Consider the following 16,951-nt stretch of genomic DNA (forward strand, 5'->3'; position numbering starts at 1 on the left):
CCTGATTTCAGAGCTCCAGATCATAGATGCTACATAATAATAAATATTACATCATTATGTATAGATTATGTACATACATATACAATAATCATTGCATAACTGCCCTGCCAAAGACTCCCTATTCCTTGCAGCAGGGATCATAAATGGAAATGCTTACAAGGGTCAGGCAACAAATGCTGTTTCCAGAAGATGATAGGATAAGGGGTAGGAGCTAAGCTTCATGCCTATCCAGGTATTGAGCCTTTTCAAACGATTGCCAAGTCTCTGGCTCTTTACCTTTGGGAAATCATCATCAACATGATCGAGGATCATTCATTAAAGTTCTCATCTTTACTGTTCTTTTTTAGATATTCACTTCTTAATTATTAGAATTTCTATATCATAACTCAGGCACTGACTTTGCAAACAGGAGTCAAAAGCTTACCTTTGGAGAAGGCTCACAAAACTCAGCTCAGCTTGGTTCTCTGACCACTGCCTGCATATTTACCCACATGTTTGGAGCCCTTGAGGGTCTAATGACCCTACCTGAGATCCTGGATCAATTCATTAGAGTAAAATGACTGAGAATAGGACTCAAACATCAGGAAGGGAAAGTCACATTTACCACTTAGCAAACATGTGACCTTTCTTAAGTTACTTAATATTTCTAAATTTTAGTTTCCTCATCTGTGAAACAGGGCTAACAACTCTCACCACCCCACAGCTTCACTGTAAGGATTCAATGAGACAGTGTAGAGGCAAGCATGCAGAACAGTGCCTGGCTCATAGTAAGTGCTCAGTAAGTGGTAGCTATTGGAATGAACTGATGACCATGGTGGTGGTTAATAGTTAAAATGGATGCATTACACAGACTAGAATGTAACAATTTAAGATTTCCCCCCAAGCCTTCTGCCTGCAGCAGATAGGGAGTTAGGATGCAGGAAAGGGATATTCTTTCAAGGTCATGCTGAATGGTGGTAACTCAGGAAGGACAGAGAGGAGTAGGGAGAAAAAGATGTATATAGGGGTCCCTCCCTTTTTCCACATCCCCCAGATCTTTTCCACCAACTGTGCCACCCACAGCAGATTGAACAGCCTTCCTTGTATCCTTCTAGCTGAGCCTTTTAAGTGGTTTGATTACTTTCTTTTACACAGTGATAATTAATTTTACTGATTATACCAGGATACTAGTATTGGGATAAGAGGAGGACGCCCTGCCCCAACATTCTTTAGAGATGACATTGGTTATCCAGAACCAAATTATTAGCTAACAAGAATTTCCTTGTTGCATTGGTCAGTTTCATTCAAAGTTTCTCAGAGTATGACCCACTACACCCTAGCCATTCATGAACCTCTTTGGGAAAAAGTTTCTATAGTTACATAAGTTTGGGAAATGTATGCTATGGTCCCTCTTGAAGATTTAGAATGTATATTAGCATAATAGAAATTCTGAGAAATCCTACAGAAAGTCACCAGTTTTGGGTTAAGATAGTATTTCCTGAACAAATTTCATCATGAGACCCTTCTTTCTTATATCTGCTAATTAAACTCCTGCTTGGTTTACGTTGGAGCTCTGAAAACTGAGAAAGAGCACTGAAGAGACAAGGAGACAGAGAAACGGAGACACAGGGAAAGAGGAAGGGAGAGAGGATAACAAACTAGACTCATTCATTTGCTCAGTGGGTATTTTCAGGATGCTGGGGTACCAGAGATAAAGTACAGACCAAGAATTTAGGTCCCCCCCCTTCTGGTGGGTTTGAAGCTGTGATTCCATCACTTCATTCTCCCTTTATTTCACTAACAGAGAGAATAGAGGAGGATGGAGACCCCTCTTTTCTGGTATCAGCTCAAGCATCACATCCTGGGACAGGATATCCCCTGACCACCCACCTAATGTAGCTCTGCCCCAGCCACTCTCTGTTCCATGAAGCCCTTCTCCTATCTTCATAGGTCCTATTATTTTCAGAAATCACCATGCTTATTTTATTTGGTTATCTTCATGAGTACAAGGAACCTCTTTGTCTTATTCATTCAGTCTTGCCCTGAACTTAGAACAGTGCCTGACACATACGGTGCTCAACATAGATTGGACAGGTGGGTGAATTTGTAACTGAACAAACAGTTGAAAAACAACAACCAAAAGCAACGACAACAAATGAGCTCTTTTGCAGCTAAATTGATAAACCTGCTCTCATTCACTGGGAAATGCAAAAAGATCAGTAAGGGAAGCTGTCCAATCAATTCTTTATTGTCCCTAATTCTGTATTATTGCTCCTGCTTCTCTCATCTTGCAAGTACAGGACAAAAGTCGTTTGCCTGGCACCCAGTGACTCATCTCCATTATAAATATAATACTGCCCTTCAGTACTTAAGGCCATTATCTATTGAAATGAATTGGATTAAAATAAGTGAAATCAGAGGGCTCAGAAGCCTGGGGGACCCCAGACCTGGCCTAGAATTCTAGCTGTGGATAGATAAGAAAGAGGCAGGTGGGGACACTCAGGGAGAGTCTTTGAATTTGGAGGTTAAAAAGTGAATTCTTGGTGGGTTCCTGTACAGACTAGAAAAAAAAAATCCCCGTGTACAGCCCCATTATTATCACTTCACCTGTTACTAGTTTCTCAGTGTTCTGTATGTCATGGGCATGATACCAAATACTTTATATGCTTTATTTCATTTAACCTCATAACAACTTAGAAATTGAAACTCTGATGAGTTTTCAGATGAGGCACCTGAGGCCCAAAGAATTTAAGTTGCTTCCTATGGCTATACAACATATAAGTGGCAAAGAACTGATTCCTGGTCTAGTGCATTTGGAATAGCCTGTTTATAATGAATGAAAATTATTCTGACATTAAAATTCATAAATAACACTATTTCAAAATTGATTATTGGTTAAACAAGTATTTATGAAATCCCTGCAGTGTGTCAGGCATTAGTCTAGATCTAGATATGCAGGGAAAAAAGCAGACGAAAGCCTCTGCCCTTCACAGAGCTTGGCTTCTAGTGGGAAGAGACAGGCAATAAAGACAAGAACAAGAGAAAATAAAATATATGTTGGATGGCAGCAAGTGCTCAGGGGAAAAATAGAGAATGAGGAGTACTAGGGGTACTGTTTTATTCAGGACAACCAGGCGAGAGTTCACTGATAGAGTGACTGGGCAGAGCCTGGAGGAAGCTGGAGACTGACTCATGCAGAATACTGGGGCAGGAGGATTTCAAAAGATAGGAAACCTCAGCTCCAAAGGCCCTGAGGTGGAAGTGTGTTAAGAATTTTTAAAGAACAAAAAAAAAAAAAAAAAAAAAAAAAAGAATTTTTAAAGAACAACAAAGAGCTGTGGCTGGAGCTGAGTAAAGAACAGTGAAAGTGAAGGTCAGAGGCAGTGAAGGTCCAACTTACGTAGGGCCTTTGAGGCGATAGTGAAGATTTTGTCATTTATTTTGACTGAGATGGGCAAACACTAGGAGGATTTTGAGCAGAGGAGTGATCATAACTGATTTCCATTTTAAAGGATTATTCTGGCTTCTGAGGGTTTGCAGGACACAAGGAAAATGCAGAAAAACACATTAGAAGGCTATAGTAATAAGTCAACGGAGAGAGACGATGGTGACTTGAACCAGAGTGGGGTCGGTGGAGCAGTCAGAAGTGACTATGCCTGTACTTTGAAGATATAACCAACAGATTTGCTGGAGCTACAGATTTTTCTAGAACAATTGAAAGGATGGAGTTGCAAATTGCTGACATGAGGAAGACTTTAGGAGCAACCAGTTTGGATTTTGGGTAGAAAAGATTAAAAGTTGAGGGTTAAACATATTAAGTTGGAGTGCCTATTAAACATCACTGGTGTGATCAATGTAGACCAGGATTTCTCAACCTCAGCATTACTGACATTTTGACCTGGATCATTCTTCATTGCTGAAGATTGTCCTGTTGATTGTAGGAAGTTTAGCAGCATCCATGGCCTTTATTCAAAGATGTCAGTCATGACCCCCAACCACAGTCATGACTACCAAAAGTGTCTCTAGGCATTGCCAAATGTATCCAGGGGATGAGAGAGGAAGCAAGATAGCCCCCATTGAGAACCACTGCTGTAGATAGAGAAAAGGAGAGGTTTGCAGACTGAGGCCTGGGTGTGATAAAATTTAGAGACAAGAGGAAGAAAAGCAGCAAAGGGGACTGAGGAGGCATGGCCAGTGAGGTAGTAGGAGGACTGGAAGAAGGAATCTGCGCTTCACTTGCTGTTTGAATAATTCTAAGTAGATATCTTGATCATAAACGTCTGGAAACAAGTCTATCAAAATACATAGAATTTAATGGTAAATAGATTATGGTTGGTCCTAACCACCCAGCTCTGCAAAAAAAAAAAAAAAAAAAGTGGTGTTGTTGTTGTTGTTTATAAGATTAGTTATGACTAAATTTGTGCTAGCCTACAAATTCAACCGCTTGGCTTCCTAAAATTCCTTTTAAATGACTGTTACTTCCAGGAGCTTATTCATAACAGCAGCTCACATGTATTTGGCCAAGCCCTATCATGTGTTTGCCTTTCCAGTGCTTTGCCTGAATTATATAATTTATTTTTTTGTAATAAGCCCATGTGGCAGGTGTTTTGCTTCTCTCCAAACTACAGATGAGGAGACTAAGGCTCAGAGAGGTTATGTCTCTTGCTCACAGTCACACAGCCCCTCAGACAAAGAACCAAGATTCACACCAGTCCATATGACTGTAAAGCCCAAATTTCTAACCACAGCATCTTCAGATTTTCTCAGAAGCTGCACCTGGCTTTGTTTTTGCCACTTGACTTTCCAAGCACTAGGCCTAAATGAGGTGGAAACCATTAAAAGCAAAGCTGAGAGGCACTGTGAATCTGAGGAGTTCCACATGGATTTCATTGTATGCCTTGCACAACATCTCTAAACAAGGAAGGGAAGATGCAGGAAGGAAGGAATCAGGCATCCTTATGGGACCAAAAAAACAAACAAACAAACAAAAAGTCTCCACTGTGAAAAGATAACTAACACTTGTAAGAACTTTAGAAGCACTAAAAGGTTTTTACAACCATTACCCACTCAGGGAGTTAAAGAAGGCAACTTTAATACTGTCCAATCCATAGCAAACAAGAAAACTTAGTCTCGAACTGAATGAATGATGGGCCCTCACATTGGGCATTGCAGGTACGCTTGGTTGAGCACTCTCCTGTAAGTTTATGTCTCCCTAGTACTGAGACAAGGAAAGTACACAGACCTTCCAGGTAGAAGTGTGTGATAGGAATGTCTGTCCGCTTACTTTACCTGGGCAAAGGACATAAAACTGATTTTTATTAGGAATGTGTACAGGTTGAATTGAAGCAAATTATAGTTAATTCTGGCTCTTATCAATTGCTGAGCCCTCAAATTTATTATTTCAGAGTGAAACCAGAGCCAGATGTAACATTTTAGTTACATCTGGGTGCAAGACACTTGGCCTTGCAGTTATCTTATTCACTACACTTTATTTTTTAAGATTTTATATATTTATTCATGAGAGACACACAGAGAGAGGCAGAGACACAGGCAGAAGGATAAGCAGGCTCCCCATGGGGACCCCAATCAGGGAATTGATCCTGAGCCAAAGGCAGTTGCTCAACCACTGAGCCACCCAAGCATGCCTTATTCTCTAGACTTAAGTAGGTACAGTGCCTTGGCCCATGTAGTTTTCAAGAGCCTAGGAAACTATCAAAATCTCAAAAGGAAATGGAGTAACCCTTAAATAAAGATAACAGCAAAATCAAAAATAATATCAAATTAAATGTCTTTTAAATTTAACCTATATCCACTAGTCGAATGCAATTCAACTTTTATCCACTTTTTTATACATTTTTTTTACAAGATGATTTGGAGTACTTTTAGCATGTTTAACATTGTGTGATTGGGAATCTCAGAGTAAAAGTAGCTAGGCCCTGTGGAGGACTGTGGTGGCCAGTGCAAGGGGAGCCAGATTTGGCTAGGCATATGGGTGGTATTTTCACTCTACTGAGATGGTGTCAGTATACCGTGATCTGCTTGAGCAGTGGTGATAGTTCTCTACAACTCAGATTTGTCATTTTTGAAGGACAGTTCTCTGGCTCTACATTGGGCCAATGCCATACCTGTGGCTTCAAGAGCAATTGCCCCAGTGCTTTCAGACTCAGTTCAGAATGGACGTTTGGCCAGCTGGCCCATTCACCATTTCCCTTTGAGACTCCTGGCATTCATGACCACTCCCAGTAGTTTCTCATAAATGTTAAACAGAGGGGAAAATAAAGAACAAATCTACAAGCCAGTCCCAGGGGAAGAGACAAGCATGGCTCGCAACAGTGTCCTCAGGGATCCTTCTCTGTGGGATGATGGGAACCTAGCCCATGAAAGCAAAACCAACAACAATTCCCATAATCCCCTCTGTCAAAGGCAACTGGGAGGTCTCACAGGATGGGGCTGGCTGCATGGAGGGCAGCCAAACCTCTGAATGGCTATGCCTGAACCCTTCAAGTACTGCCTCTGAGTGCCCAGCGCAGCTTGGGTGCCTACTCAGTCAGAGCCACAAATGCTAGGATCACTTGAATGCTGCTGAGGTTGGCTTCATGGTCATTGCTTTCCATGTGGGAGGCTTGATCGGGGCACCTTTGATGTGGTAAGGGCTTCCCCTGGGAGCACTTGACCGCAAGTGGGTTGAGAGACCTTGGCTGCCTGCCTTGGTCTTGGGAGGTGTTGACACTCTTGCTCATTAGGGGACCCAGACCGTGCTTTTGGCAGCCTTAGCCGGCACAATCAGGCCGCAATCCAGTTCTCATACTGTGGAGAGACTGGCAAACAGGGAGGCTGTTTTCTGAGGACATATGAGCTGGAAACTATTTTTCTAAGGCAGCAAGGTCAATAGGCAGGTGTTTATTGAGTGATTGCAATAGACTTTTTATTTATTTATTTATTTATTAAAGATTTTATTTATTTATTCATGAGACACACACATACACACAGAGAGAGGCAGAGACACAGGCAGAGGGAGAAGCAGGCTCCATGCAGGGAGCCTGATGTGGGATTCGATCCTGGGACTCCAGGATCATGCCCTGGGCTGAAGGCAGGTGCTAAACCGCTGAGCTACTCAGGGATCCCCCTGCAATAGACTTTTTTAAGAGTATGAAGGGACTATAACATATGTCTGGGTTCTCCAGGATGTACCATTCTACCTGACGACTCCAGACCAAACTATTGAACATTCAGTAGAACCACAATGACGAGTGCCAAACAAAGGCACTATATCAGTTGGCTATTGCTATGTAACAAACCGTCTAAAACTCAATGGTTTAAAACTATAGTCATTTATTTCCTTCATTCATCTGCAAATTGGTAGGGGTTGGCTGATTCATGCCAGGCTCATCTGGGTGGCTCTGCTTCAATATGTGGGTCTGGTTGGTCTTGGCTCCTCACTGTGTGTTGGCCTCAGGCCTGTTCCTGCATCTTAGATGCAGGTTGGAGCGATAACAGCTACCTGAAAGAAGCTCTGCTTCTGAGGATGACAGAGGCACCAGAGGGTAAGCCCAGCCACACAAGCACATTCTAAGCCTCTGTTTCCATCACATCTGCTAATACCCCATTGGCCCACCCTCTTCCTGGTACTTTCAACCTCCCTTTTCTGATTTATTTTCCTCTATAGCAATGTGTGATAAATGTAGGAGGTATGAAAGACCTGATGATGAAGTGGACGAGGGAGGAAGAGGAGAAAACAAGAGTGAAGTCTGGGTGGCTGGCAGTTCCTGTGGCAAAGCTGGAGAAGCCTTAGAGGAACAGATGTGAGGGGAGAAAGCTAAAGCTGAGGTTTGGATACATTTGATTTCAGATTCCTGGAGAGGAGACATTCCAGTGGAAATGTCAAGAAGGCGAACCAGAGCCTTCATCTCTCTGCCTCACAGACAACCCAATTTCTACAAAGCAAATGCCTCATTTATGTAGATAAGAGGTAGTTTAGCTTTTCTGGTACATTAAAGGCCCCGAATCACATCCTATCAATTAGTTTGCATGAGACACACTGCGATGGCACAATTGATTCGCTTGGCATAGAATATCATGCAGTCTGCCTGAAAAGCAGGCCAGAAGATTTTAATGCAGTTGTCTCCAGGCAATTATTAACTTTCCCTCTTAGCAACGGGACCAAGGCACTTTCATTCCCTGAAATGACAATTCTCCCTTGTTAAAGCTCACAGTTAATTTTAAGAACCACACCAATTTAACACCCAGCTCACACGAGCCATATACCTTGAATAAATGCAAATCCTGTCTCTGTGGCATGAATTATGGCCTTATGCTGAGCATTGCCATGGCAACTAATGACATCATCCCCCAAGACCAACCTGCACAAAATCCAATTCTCCAAGGGTCCTTATTTGCCTAAAGTGTATGTGTTGTCTTGGCTTATTCACATATGCATTTGTAAATATCACTCTGTTGTCAAAGGTTTGCAGTGGATGTTTACTGTCATTTTGGGAGGTATATTCCCTTTGTGGCAAATGTTTTTTTGTTCATGGAGGGTGGGGGTGGGTGGAGGAAATTCTAATGAAAATTACTGTGTGTATTTGATTAGCAACATTTGTTGATAACATATGGTCTGAGGAGGCTTCCGCAAATAAGAAGCTTTAAATAGTAAACAGAGATGTGACTGCGATGAAGCAGATGCTCTCCAAACACACAGTAGAAGGTTGCTTTGCGGTGGATTTCTCCTTCCCTCCACCCAAGCATATTCCTCTCCCTTATTTTTTCCCCCTGATCAAAGTGCTCACTTTCAAAGCAGTGGCACTATGGAATAGGTTTGGAGAAATAATGTGCTGTGACTTTAAAAATCATCTCAACCCCCAAAAATATGAATTATCTGCTACTCATGTTTATTATTTGATATTAATAATGATGTAGTGTGACTAAGTGAGTCAGCCAGCTCAAGTGGATCTGGAAGCAGCATTTGGGCACCACGTGTCTGAAATGCTATGATACACAATCCCCAATTTTCCAATACACCGAGAGTGCTGCAGAGAGCTCCATGAAGAATTTAGAGCAGCAAATCAAATCACCATGGGCTGAGCTGTCCTTGTAAGTTCATGTTTACAGTTTATCTTCATGGATATGCTCCAGTGAGCATACTTCCTTCTGATCTGCTAATGAAAATGAAAGTATTCCCATTAGATTGAACCAGCAGTTCCACTGTGTCTATCAGGGGTCAGCATGCTTTCTCTATAACGGACCAGAAAGTAAATAATTTAGGCTTGTTGGCCAGATGGTCTCTTGTCATAACTACTCAACTCTGCCTTTGAAGTACAAGAGCAGCATAGTCAGTATGCAAAGGGGTGAACATTAGCTGTGTCCTAATAAAACTTTATTGATGGGCATTAAAATTTGAATTTTACGTAATTTTCATCTGTCACAAAATATCCTTCTTTTGATTATTTTCAGTCATTTAAAAAAGTAAAAGCCATTCTTAGCTCATCAGCTGTACGTAAGCACAATATTTGGCCAGACTTGGCCCATGGGACACAGTTTACCAACCCCTGGTCTATAATCCTAAAATGAAAGACATATTTTGTTGGTGTTTTCCATGTGCTGAGTATTGAATTGAACAGTGTGTATACAATAACATATCTCCTACTTATTCTTCCATTAATCCTCTAGGGTCAGTATTATTCTTATCCTCAATTAAAGATGTGAAAATCAAGGCTCAAACTCACTCTAATAAGTGTTATCATTTCTGCATATGATATCTCTGCTGGTAAAATACAATATTCCTAAGTACTGTTATCTCAGTCACCTTTGGATCTTCGGCAGCTCCTAACACAAATGGCTTGCACATGGTAGACATTCAGGAAGTACTTTCTAATGAAGAAAGAAATGAAGGGCTGATTAGAGATCTGATCCCTAACGCAGTAGAAAGCTGATCTTCACCCAGTGCCACCTAGGGCATTGTAGGTTAGTCAGTTGGACTGTTCCTATATTCATTTCCCACCCTCTAGTAAACATACTTGGTTTGGAATGGACTCTCGTTTCTCAGTATATGTTCCTTTATATTTGGAGGTGCCACTCTGAGTGATTGCATGTTTGTCTGTTGTCTATGTTTGTATCCTGATGGCTGAAAAGACCAGAAGTGATAATAGTAATTCATTTTATAACTTGGCAGCATTTTCCAGCATTATACCATTGGCATTCACATTGCTTTCAGACCTTGGCCTCATAAGTTAACCATCCATGACCTTGAAGGACCTATGCCTTGCTCCTCGGGGTGCTGTCCTACCTACTACGTATGCTGGGTCTCCACTGCATGCTGCCAGCCTCATAGTGCACTGCAGAGAATTGATGTGCTCCTAAAAATCACCCCATGTCCAAGGAGCTAAAGGTCTCAGTTTTGCTTAAAGGAGGTGATCATACCCTTGGTGGTCTCAAATGTCACATCTCTCCATAATCCCCTGAATTTAGTGACATGATTATTCTGAATTTGCCACTTATTCCTAGTCATTAAATAACTATTTGTTGTATGCCAGGCCCCGTATGTGGTGCAGGAGATTGAAAAAGAAGTTATGCTGTGCTCCCTGCCCCCAAGGTGTTCATCATCTAGAGAAAGAGCCAGATACACACACAGATAATTTTTGGACTACACTATGATACTCTGTTAAGAGTTATTGAGAGGCAGTGAAGCTCCATGATTTCATGCATGGGTTCTGGGGTCAGAAATTCTGAGTTTAAAGTATGGCTCTGTGGTAGCCTAAAGCCTTGGTCCAGCAACTTAACCTCCCAAGTCCTAGTTTTTCCATTTATAAAGTGCGGATAGTAACAGAATATACTTCATAGAGCAGTCAGAAGGATTAAGTGAGATAATCCATGAAAAGCACTCAGCCTGAGTCCTGGCAAACTTTAGGCACTTGCTAATTGGTGGCTATTTTTAGCTTTTCTGAGAGCTAGCTATACAGTGTGCTTATAGTGACAGATAGGATGGGGTCACCAAAGAGGGAGACCTCACCTACTACTTTATCTACCTATGTTCAGAGAAAAGTTAGGTAACCTCAACTGCTGCTTGTGATAAATATCAACCTCTCGTCTTTTCAAACCAAACTGCAGTTGTATTTCAGTTCTGGAAAACTTTTAAGAAGAGGTATTCATCTTAATAACCATAGTCAATGCACAGCAAAGCAAAAGAAATGAGCAGAGAAGAATGCAACATTGAGAAATAGATTCATATAATGATGTGTGGCCCCACCAAAAGACCAAGGCTTTTGATGGTTCCACCACTGGCTAATTTGTCTATAGGGTAGGTAGCCCTCTGTGAAGTATATTGAACATGTGAAATAAATCTAAACTGAGAAGCTCTAGTGGCCCAGGGTCCCATCAATCCTGAGACAGAAATCTCCCTTTGAGTTTACAAGGGTAACTGATTTAACTGGATCAAGACACAGAGCAGTGAGTTGATGGAACGTGAAAGGGAGGCAATATGGTGCCATGGTTGAGTTTAGGTTGTGGAGTCAGACAGCCATTTGCTTCCTGTGTGTGATCCTGGACACATTATAGCCTGTGTGAATCTGAGTTTCCTGTTTGTAACTGTGAGAGTATTCATTATAAGCATTTCACGTGATGGCCAAGAAGACTTAAAAAAATAGAATGCATGTATGTCTGAGTAACACTTTTAAGAGAGGAATTTGTGCCTAGCACATAGTAATCTGAATAAATATTAGCTATTTGTTGTAAAGATAGCCAGGTCTCTCTGTGGCTGGAAAAAGATGAAGAGTGAACGTTTCTATGAGGAAGTTTTCAAAGGGGAAAAGGACAAGAAATGGTGCTTATAATTAAATCTCCCTAGGTCTTCTACTAATAGGAAGCATCTACAAAAAGAAGTTGGGAGCGGTTTTTCACAAAGTTCAAGGACTAGGGCACCCTGGGTGGCTTAACGGTTTAGCGCTCCCTTCAGCCCAGGGCATGATCCTGGAGACCGGGGATCGAGTTCCATTTCGGGCTTCCTGCATGGAGCCTGCTTCTCCCTCTGCCTGTGTGTTTGCCTCCTCTCTGTGTGTCTCTCATGAATAAATAAATAAAATCTTAAAAAAAAAAAAAGTCCAAGGACTATAGTGAAGGGTGAAGGTTCATATCAACACCAGTGACAGCCAATTTCTACTGCATGGCCTATCTTCAGTCCCAGCTAAACAGACTGGGTGTCATTGAACTCAGAACCTTATTCATGGCCTTATGACTCATGCAACCACACAGGCGCACACTCAGACCTATGTTTGGTTTAATGCTCTGCATTGCCATGTTGGAATTCTTAATTATTTTAACTTCAAAACTGTTTGTTAGGTAAAGTTCGATAGAACAATGGAGCATGCATTTGAACAGAAGAACCACTCTGAGAAAGGGAAAGACTTTACATGTTAGTACTTTTAGTGACACTTTCTCCTGCTCTTTGAAGAAGGAGCCCCACATTTTCATTTTGCACAATCCTTTAAAATGACATAGCCCATCCTGATTAGACTGGAGCCTTTTTTCTTTTTGCCTGCTTCACCGGGCCAGGCTGCCATTTTGGAATCTGATGGATAAATTGGGATTCAGCAGTGACCTAAAAACTTGAGGTGAGCCAAGGGTCATGGTGGGAAGCCAAAAGCACAGCTGCAGGTCTGGGGGAAAGGAAAAACCATTGAGTGTCCAAATAAACTGGGTTGTCAGGACAGCTTCCAGCGGCTTGAATTCCATCCAGCTGACAGGGTAGAGGCCTCACTCTGCCCCACAGTCTGAGTCATTTTGAATGCGATAAGCTGAGCATCCTTGGTAGCAGCAGGGGTCCAAGCAGACTGTATTAGTGCCTGGTGAGCAGGCCAGAAAAACTCTACAAACCAGTCCCAACAACAGTATCTATAGGGATACAGTATGGGTGACCCCTTGGGCACTGAGAACAAGGCTTTTTTGTGGCTTGGTGTTAATGAATCTCATTCCAGAGCTCTTCTGATTTCCAGAAGGAATCTTCCTCATCTCCATGACTAATCATGATAAATGCCCAAAGAGATTATTAGCATAATTAGTCACAAAGAATCAATCAATGATCTTTTTTTTTTGCCAGTATTGCTAATTATTAATAATGCTGTTATCGACAATCATGACAGTATTAGCAGGGAGAGCCGTAATGTGGGATATTAAAGGATTTGGGTTCTAGTCAGTTTGGTCAAAATTTACTGGAATAAAATGGGCAAGATCTTGAGTTTCTTCTCAGTTTTCTCATCTGTGAAATGGGAATGATAAGAACTATTTTACTACTTACACTGTATAGTAGAAGAGACAATGTAGTAGATTCCTAATATGTGTTGAATGGAACGCAAAACAGAAGAGACCATCACTATTACGAGAATATATCTTACATGTCTTGGACAGCCCTGGTGGCTCAGTGGTTTAGCGCCGCCTACCACCGGGGACGTGATCCTGGAGGCCCAGGATCGAGTCCCATATCAGACTCCCTGCATGGAGCCTGCTTCTCCCTCTGTCTCTCTCCTCTCTCTGTGTATTCTCATGAATAAATAAATAAAATCTAAAAAAAAAAAAACCCCAAAAAAATATATCTTACATATCTTTGTTTCGGGGAGGGAAGGTAGCCAAAATTCGATGGGTTCTCATGATCTTTCAATGCCGCTGCTATTTACTTTTTATGTTTTTATCCTTACTTTTATTTTTATCTATTTTATTATTTAACTACTCTAAAACAAGGCCATTTAATAGTTGAGTACACAGAGGTACAGGGACATTAATTACTTGCCCCAAATCCTACACTTCATAAGTGACTAACCAGAATTTGAACTAATTTGAATTAGAATTTGAATCAGTGTCTGATTCAAAACCTTATATCTTGTCATGTTGCCTTTTTTTTTAAATATTCTGTTTATTCATGAGAGACAGAGAGAGAGAGAGAGAGAGAGGCAGAGACACAGGTAGAGGGAGAAGCAGGCTCCATGCAGGTAGCCTGACGTGGGACTCGATCCCAGGTCTCCAGGATCACGCCCTGGGCTGAAGGCAGCCTAAACTGCTGAGCCACCCAGGCTGCCCCATCATGTTGCCTTTGCTAGTAAATTGATTCCCTGTCTTAGGAGCTTTCTGTAGGAGCTGATGACCAAAATGAGGAACTTCTGTTTGTACATCTGTACCATCTGTACATCGAACATTGTGCTGTTGTGTTTGGAACCTGTTGCTTCTTGTTCTGTGTCCTGTCCTCTTGCATGTCTTCTCCCTTTCTTGGCCATGACTATTGTGTTTCCTCAATGACTTTTATCCCTTGGCTCCCAATCCAGGCTCCTCCTTTCCTCCATCTTTCTGGTGCCATCTTGTCAACTTTCTCTAGATACTCCATGTCTTTGAGTTTAGTCAATAGGATTTATTTGAGTGCAACATGGAGATGAGAAGTCATTTCTATCATTCACAAAAGAAGAAATACAACCAATAAACACAGAGTGACATATCCAAACATGCTATTAGGCAAAGAAATGCCCACAAAAACACCAAAAACAAAGTAAGCCAGATGAAAAAATGAATAGTGGCACCCATGGAGGCAAGAAACACTGGGGTTTGCAGTCATTCCCAAATGATGGGAGAATGGTTGCCCCCTTTGGGGAAAGCATTTTTGGGAATCGGTATCTCAGAACTTGAAAGTGTTCATTGATAAGCACAATTCCTACAGCATTGTAAGAGCAGCATGATGTTTATTGATGTTTTCCAAGGAAATGATCAAAAATGAAAATTAAAAAGTCATCTCCAGCCCAATCTCAAGAGTATAACAATGGCGAAAGAAATTATGATGTACCTATCAGGTATTATTATATTACAGAGTCATTGAAAATAATACTTTAAACAAATATTTTACAGTATGGACACTGGCCATCATATAAGGCAAAATGAAAAAAATAACCTCTATACAAAATTATTTCTATTCCTGTTTCCTAGTTCTGTAAAAGTATATATATTTAACATCACTTATTTATTCACCAAATATTTCTCTTTTTTTTTCACCAAATATTTCTTAAGTGTCTTCTGTGTGCTAAGTACTATGCTAAGTATGCAACATAAGCAAAAAACACCCAGTTCAGAGGATTCAGCTATTGAACAATCACACAGAAATAAATAATAACAAATCCAGTGATTGCTAGGGCAGAAAATTAAACTGTATGTTCCAGAGGGTTTAACACTGGACCACATTTGGACAGGGAGACCGAAGGATGGGAAAGTGTTATTGAAGCTGAGCTCTGAAGAGGTAGCCAGGTGGGGTGAGGCATTGCCAACAGAGGAAAGTATACACGCAAAGGCCATGAGGTGGAACAGTCAGGCCCATGACACTGGAGCAAGCAAGTGGGAGACTACACCCAGGGGGTCTGGATTGCACCCTGAGTGCAATGGAATGGGTGCCAGGAAGGGTTTAGGGCAAGGGCTCAGTGCAATCCAGTGGACACTTTTGGAGGATCACACTGATTGCAGGTATGAAACACATGGTAGGGCTCTGTGATAACACATCTGAGGGACACATCAGCAGCTCATGTCAGCCCCAACCTGGCACCCCACCCAGATGCTAGATAAGCCACGATCTGCTCCGAGGAGATCTAAGGCTCAGATTCCCACAGACCAGCGAGGAAGGGCATTTCCCACTTCTCCTCCTTCTACCTTCCACTCCTCTTTGCGCTCCATCCATTCCTCTGTTCAACTCCTCTTTGAATGCTGAAGGAAATGGGGCCACTCACCTCCCCACTACTACTGACATCGCATTTTAAAGTCAGGTATTGGCTCTGACCAAATGAAGCCCTGTCTCAAAATCTAGATTGCAGTTTCCAAGAACTAGGGATTCAAAGGAGATCAGGAAACATTAGTGGTGACCCTGAAATAGTTTATAAGTATAACAAACGCAGGGGGAAAAGTTCTCGCCAACTCGATTTCATGCTAATTCTGAGTGATTCCTTGTAGTGCTCTGTGAAGACCCGTGGCAACTTTCTGAGCATCTGTCTTGCATTTGCCTAACAAGTTAATTAACACTTTTTGTCACTCTGGCAGCTTTGGAGGGGAGGCGACGGGAGGGGGATGTGACAGCCAGTGCCGCCTCGGGTTAACCCTGCATTCCCCCTGCTTGGGAAGAAGGCAGTTGAGTTAGGCGTCGGCAAGACAGAGGGCTCCACGCTGACCTTTCTGGTTCTGTCCACAGCTGGGGCACCCAGGGTGACTTCTCGACCACCCACGCACTGCCTGCTGTGAAGGTGAAGCTGTTCACAGAGAGCACAGGAGTCCTGGCCTTGGAAGACAAGGAGCTCGGTCGGGTAAGCGCTCCCGGGCACAGGGAGCTCCAGAGAGCCGAGTCCCCGGGTCCCCAGGGCAGCACTGCCCAGTCCTGAAAGGTCCAGTTCTGAAAGGTCCACTTCGGGTTTGAGTCCTGGGCTCCACTCCCGCATTGACTGTGTGACCTTGGGCAAGTCCCTCAACCTCTCCAAGCCTCAGTTTCTCCTCTTTAAATGTGGGCTACTGATAGCACATGCTGCAGAAAATAGAGCAGGGATTCTCCACGGCTCAGACCCAGACACACTTTCGAGCAAAGACTGGCAATGCCCCCTCCTATCCTGAAATGAAATTCTTGGATAATTAACACACTGACCCACCTACAATTTAAAAATCAATGCAATGATATAGTGTGAAGGAGAAATAAAAGGGAATTGATTAATAACAAAATAATTTCAGAGGGGCCGCCTGGGTGGCTCAGCAGTTTAGCGCCTGCCTTCCGCCCAGGGTGTGATCCTGGAGACCCGGGATCGAGTCCTACGTCGGGCTCCCTGCATGGAGCCTGCTTCTCTCTCAGCCTGTGCCTCTGCCTTTCTCTCTGTGTCTCTCATGAATAAATAAAATCTGTAAAAATAATAATAATAATAATTTCAGAATGTAAAGATGCAGGCACAACCACTCTAGAAGACCTACAGAAGGAATGTTTTCC

At 42.2% G+C, this 16,951-nt stretch overlaps 1 protein-coding gene and 1 long non-coding RNA gene across 12 annotated transcripts in view; one reads left to right on the forward strand and one right to left on the reverse strand.

Annotated features, from left to right (window-relative positions):
* Nucleotides 1–16,951, forward strand: part of CADPS (calcium dependent secretion activator) — a 459,608-nt gene that overhangs the window by 257,677 nt on the left and 184,980 nt on the right. For all 10 annotated transcript variants that reach the window (XM_077858238.1, XM_077858239.1, XM_077858240.1 and 7 more), the window contains exon 7: nucleotides 16,175–16,286. In XM_077858238.1, coding sequence (XP_077714364.1) covers nucleotides 16,175–16,286 — 112 coding nt within the window. The remainder of the gene's footprint in view (nucleotides 1–16,174; nucleotides 16,287–16,951) is intronic.
* Nucleotides 8,851–9,848, reverse strand: LOC144291232 (uncharacterized). 2 transcript variants are annotated; one of them, XR_013358553.1, is made up of 2 exons: nucleotides 9,782–9,848; nucleotides 8,851–9,131 (listed from the first exon to the last, which is right to left on the reverse strand). It is a non-coding gene; the product is annotated as an uncharacterized LOC144291232 (long non-coding RNA). The 2 variants fall into 2 exon arrangements; XR_013358554.1 differs by having other exon boundaries at nucleotides 8,851–9,134.

Source organism: Canis aureus, chromosome 19 (assembly GCF_053574225.1).
Source record: "Canis aureus isolate CA01 chromosome 19, VMU_Caureus_v.1.0, whole genome shotgun sequence".
NCBI classification, from domain to species: domain Eukaryota; kingdom Metazoa; phylum Chordata; class Mammalia; order Carnivora; family Canidae; genus Canis; species Canis aureus.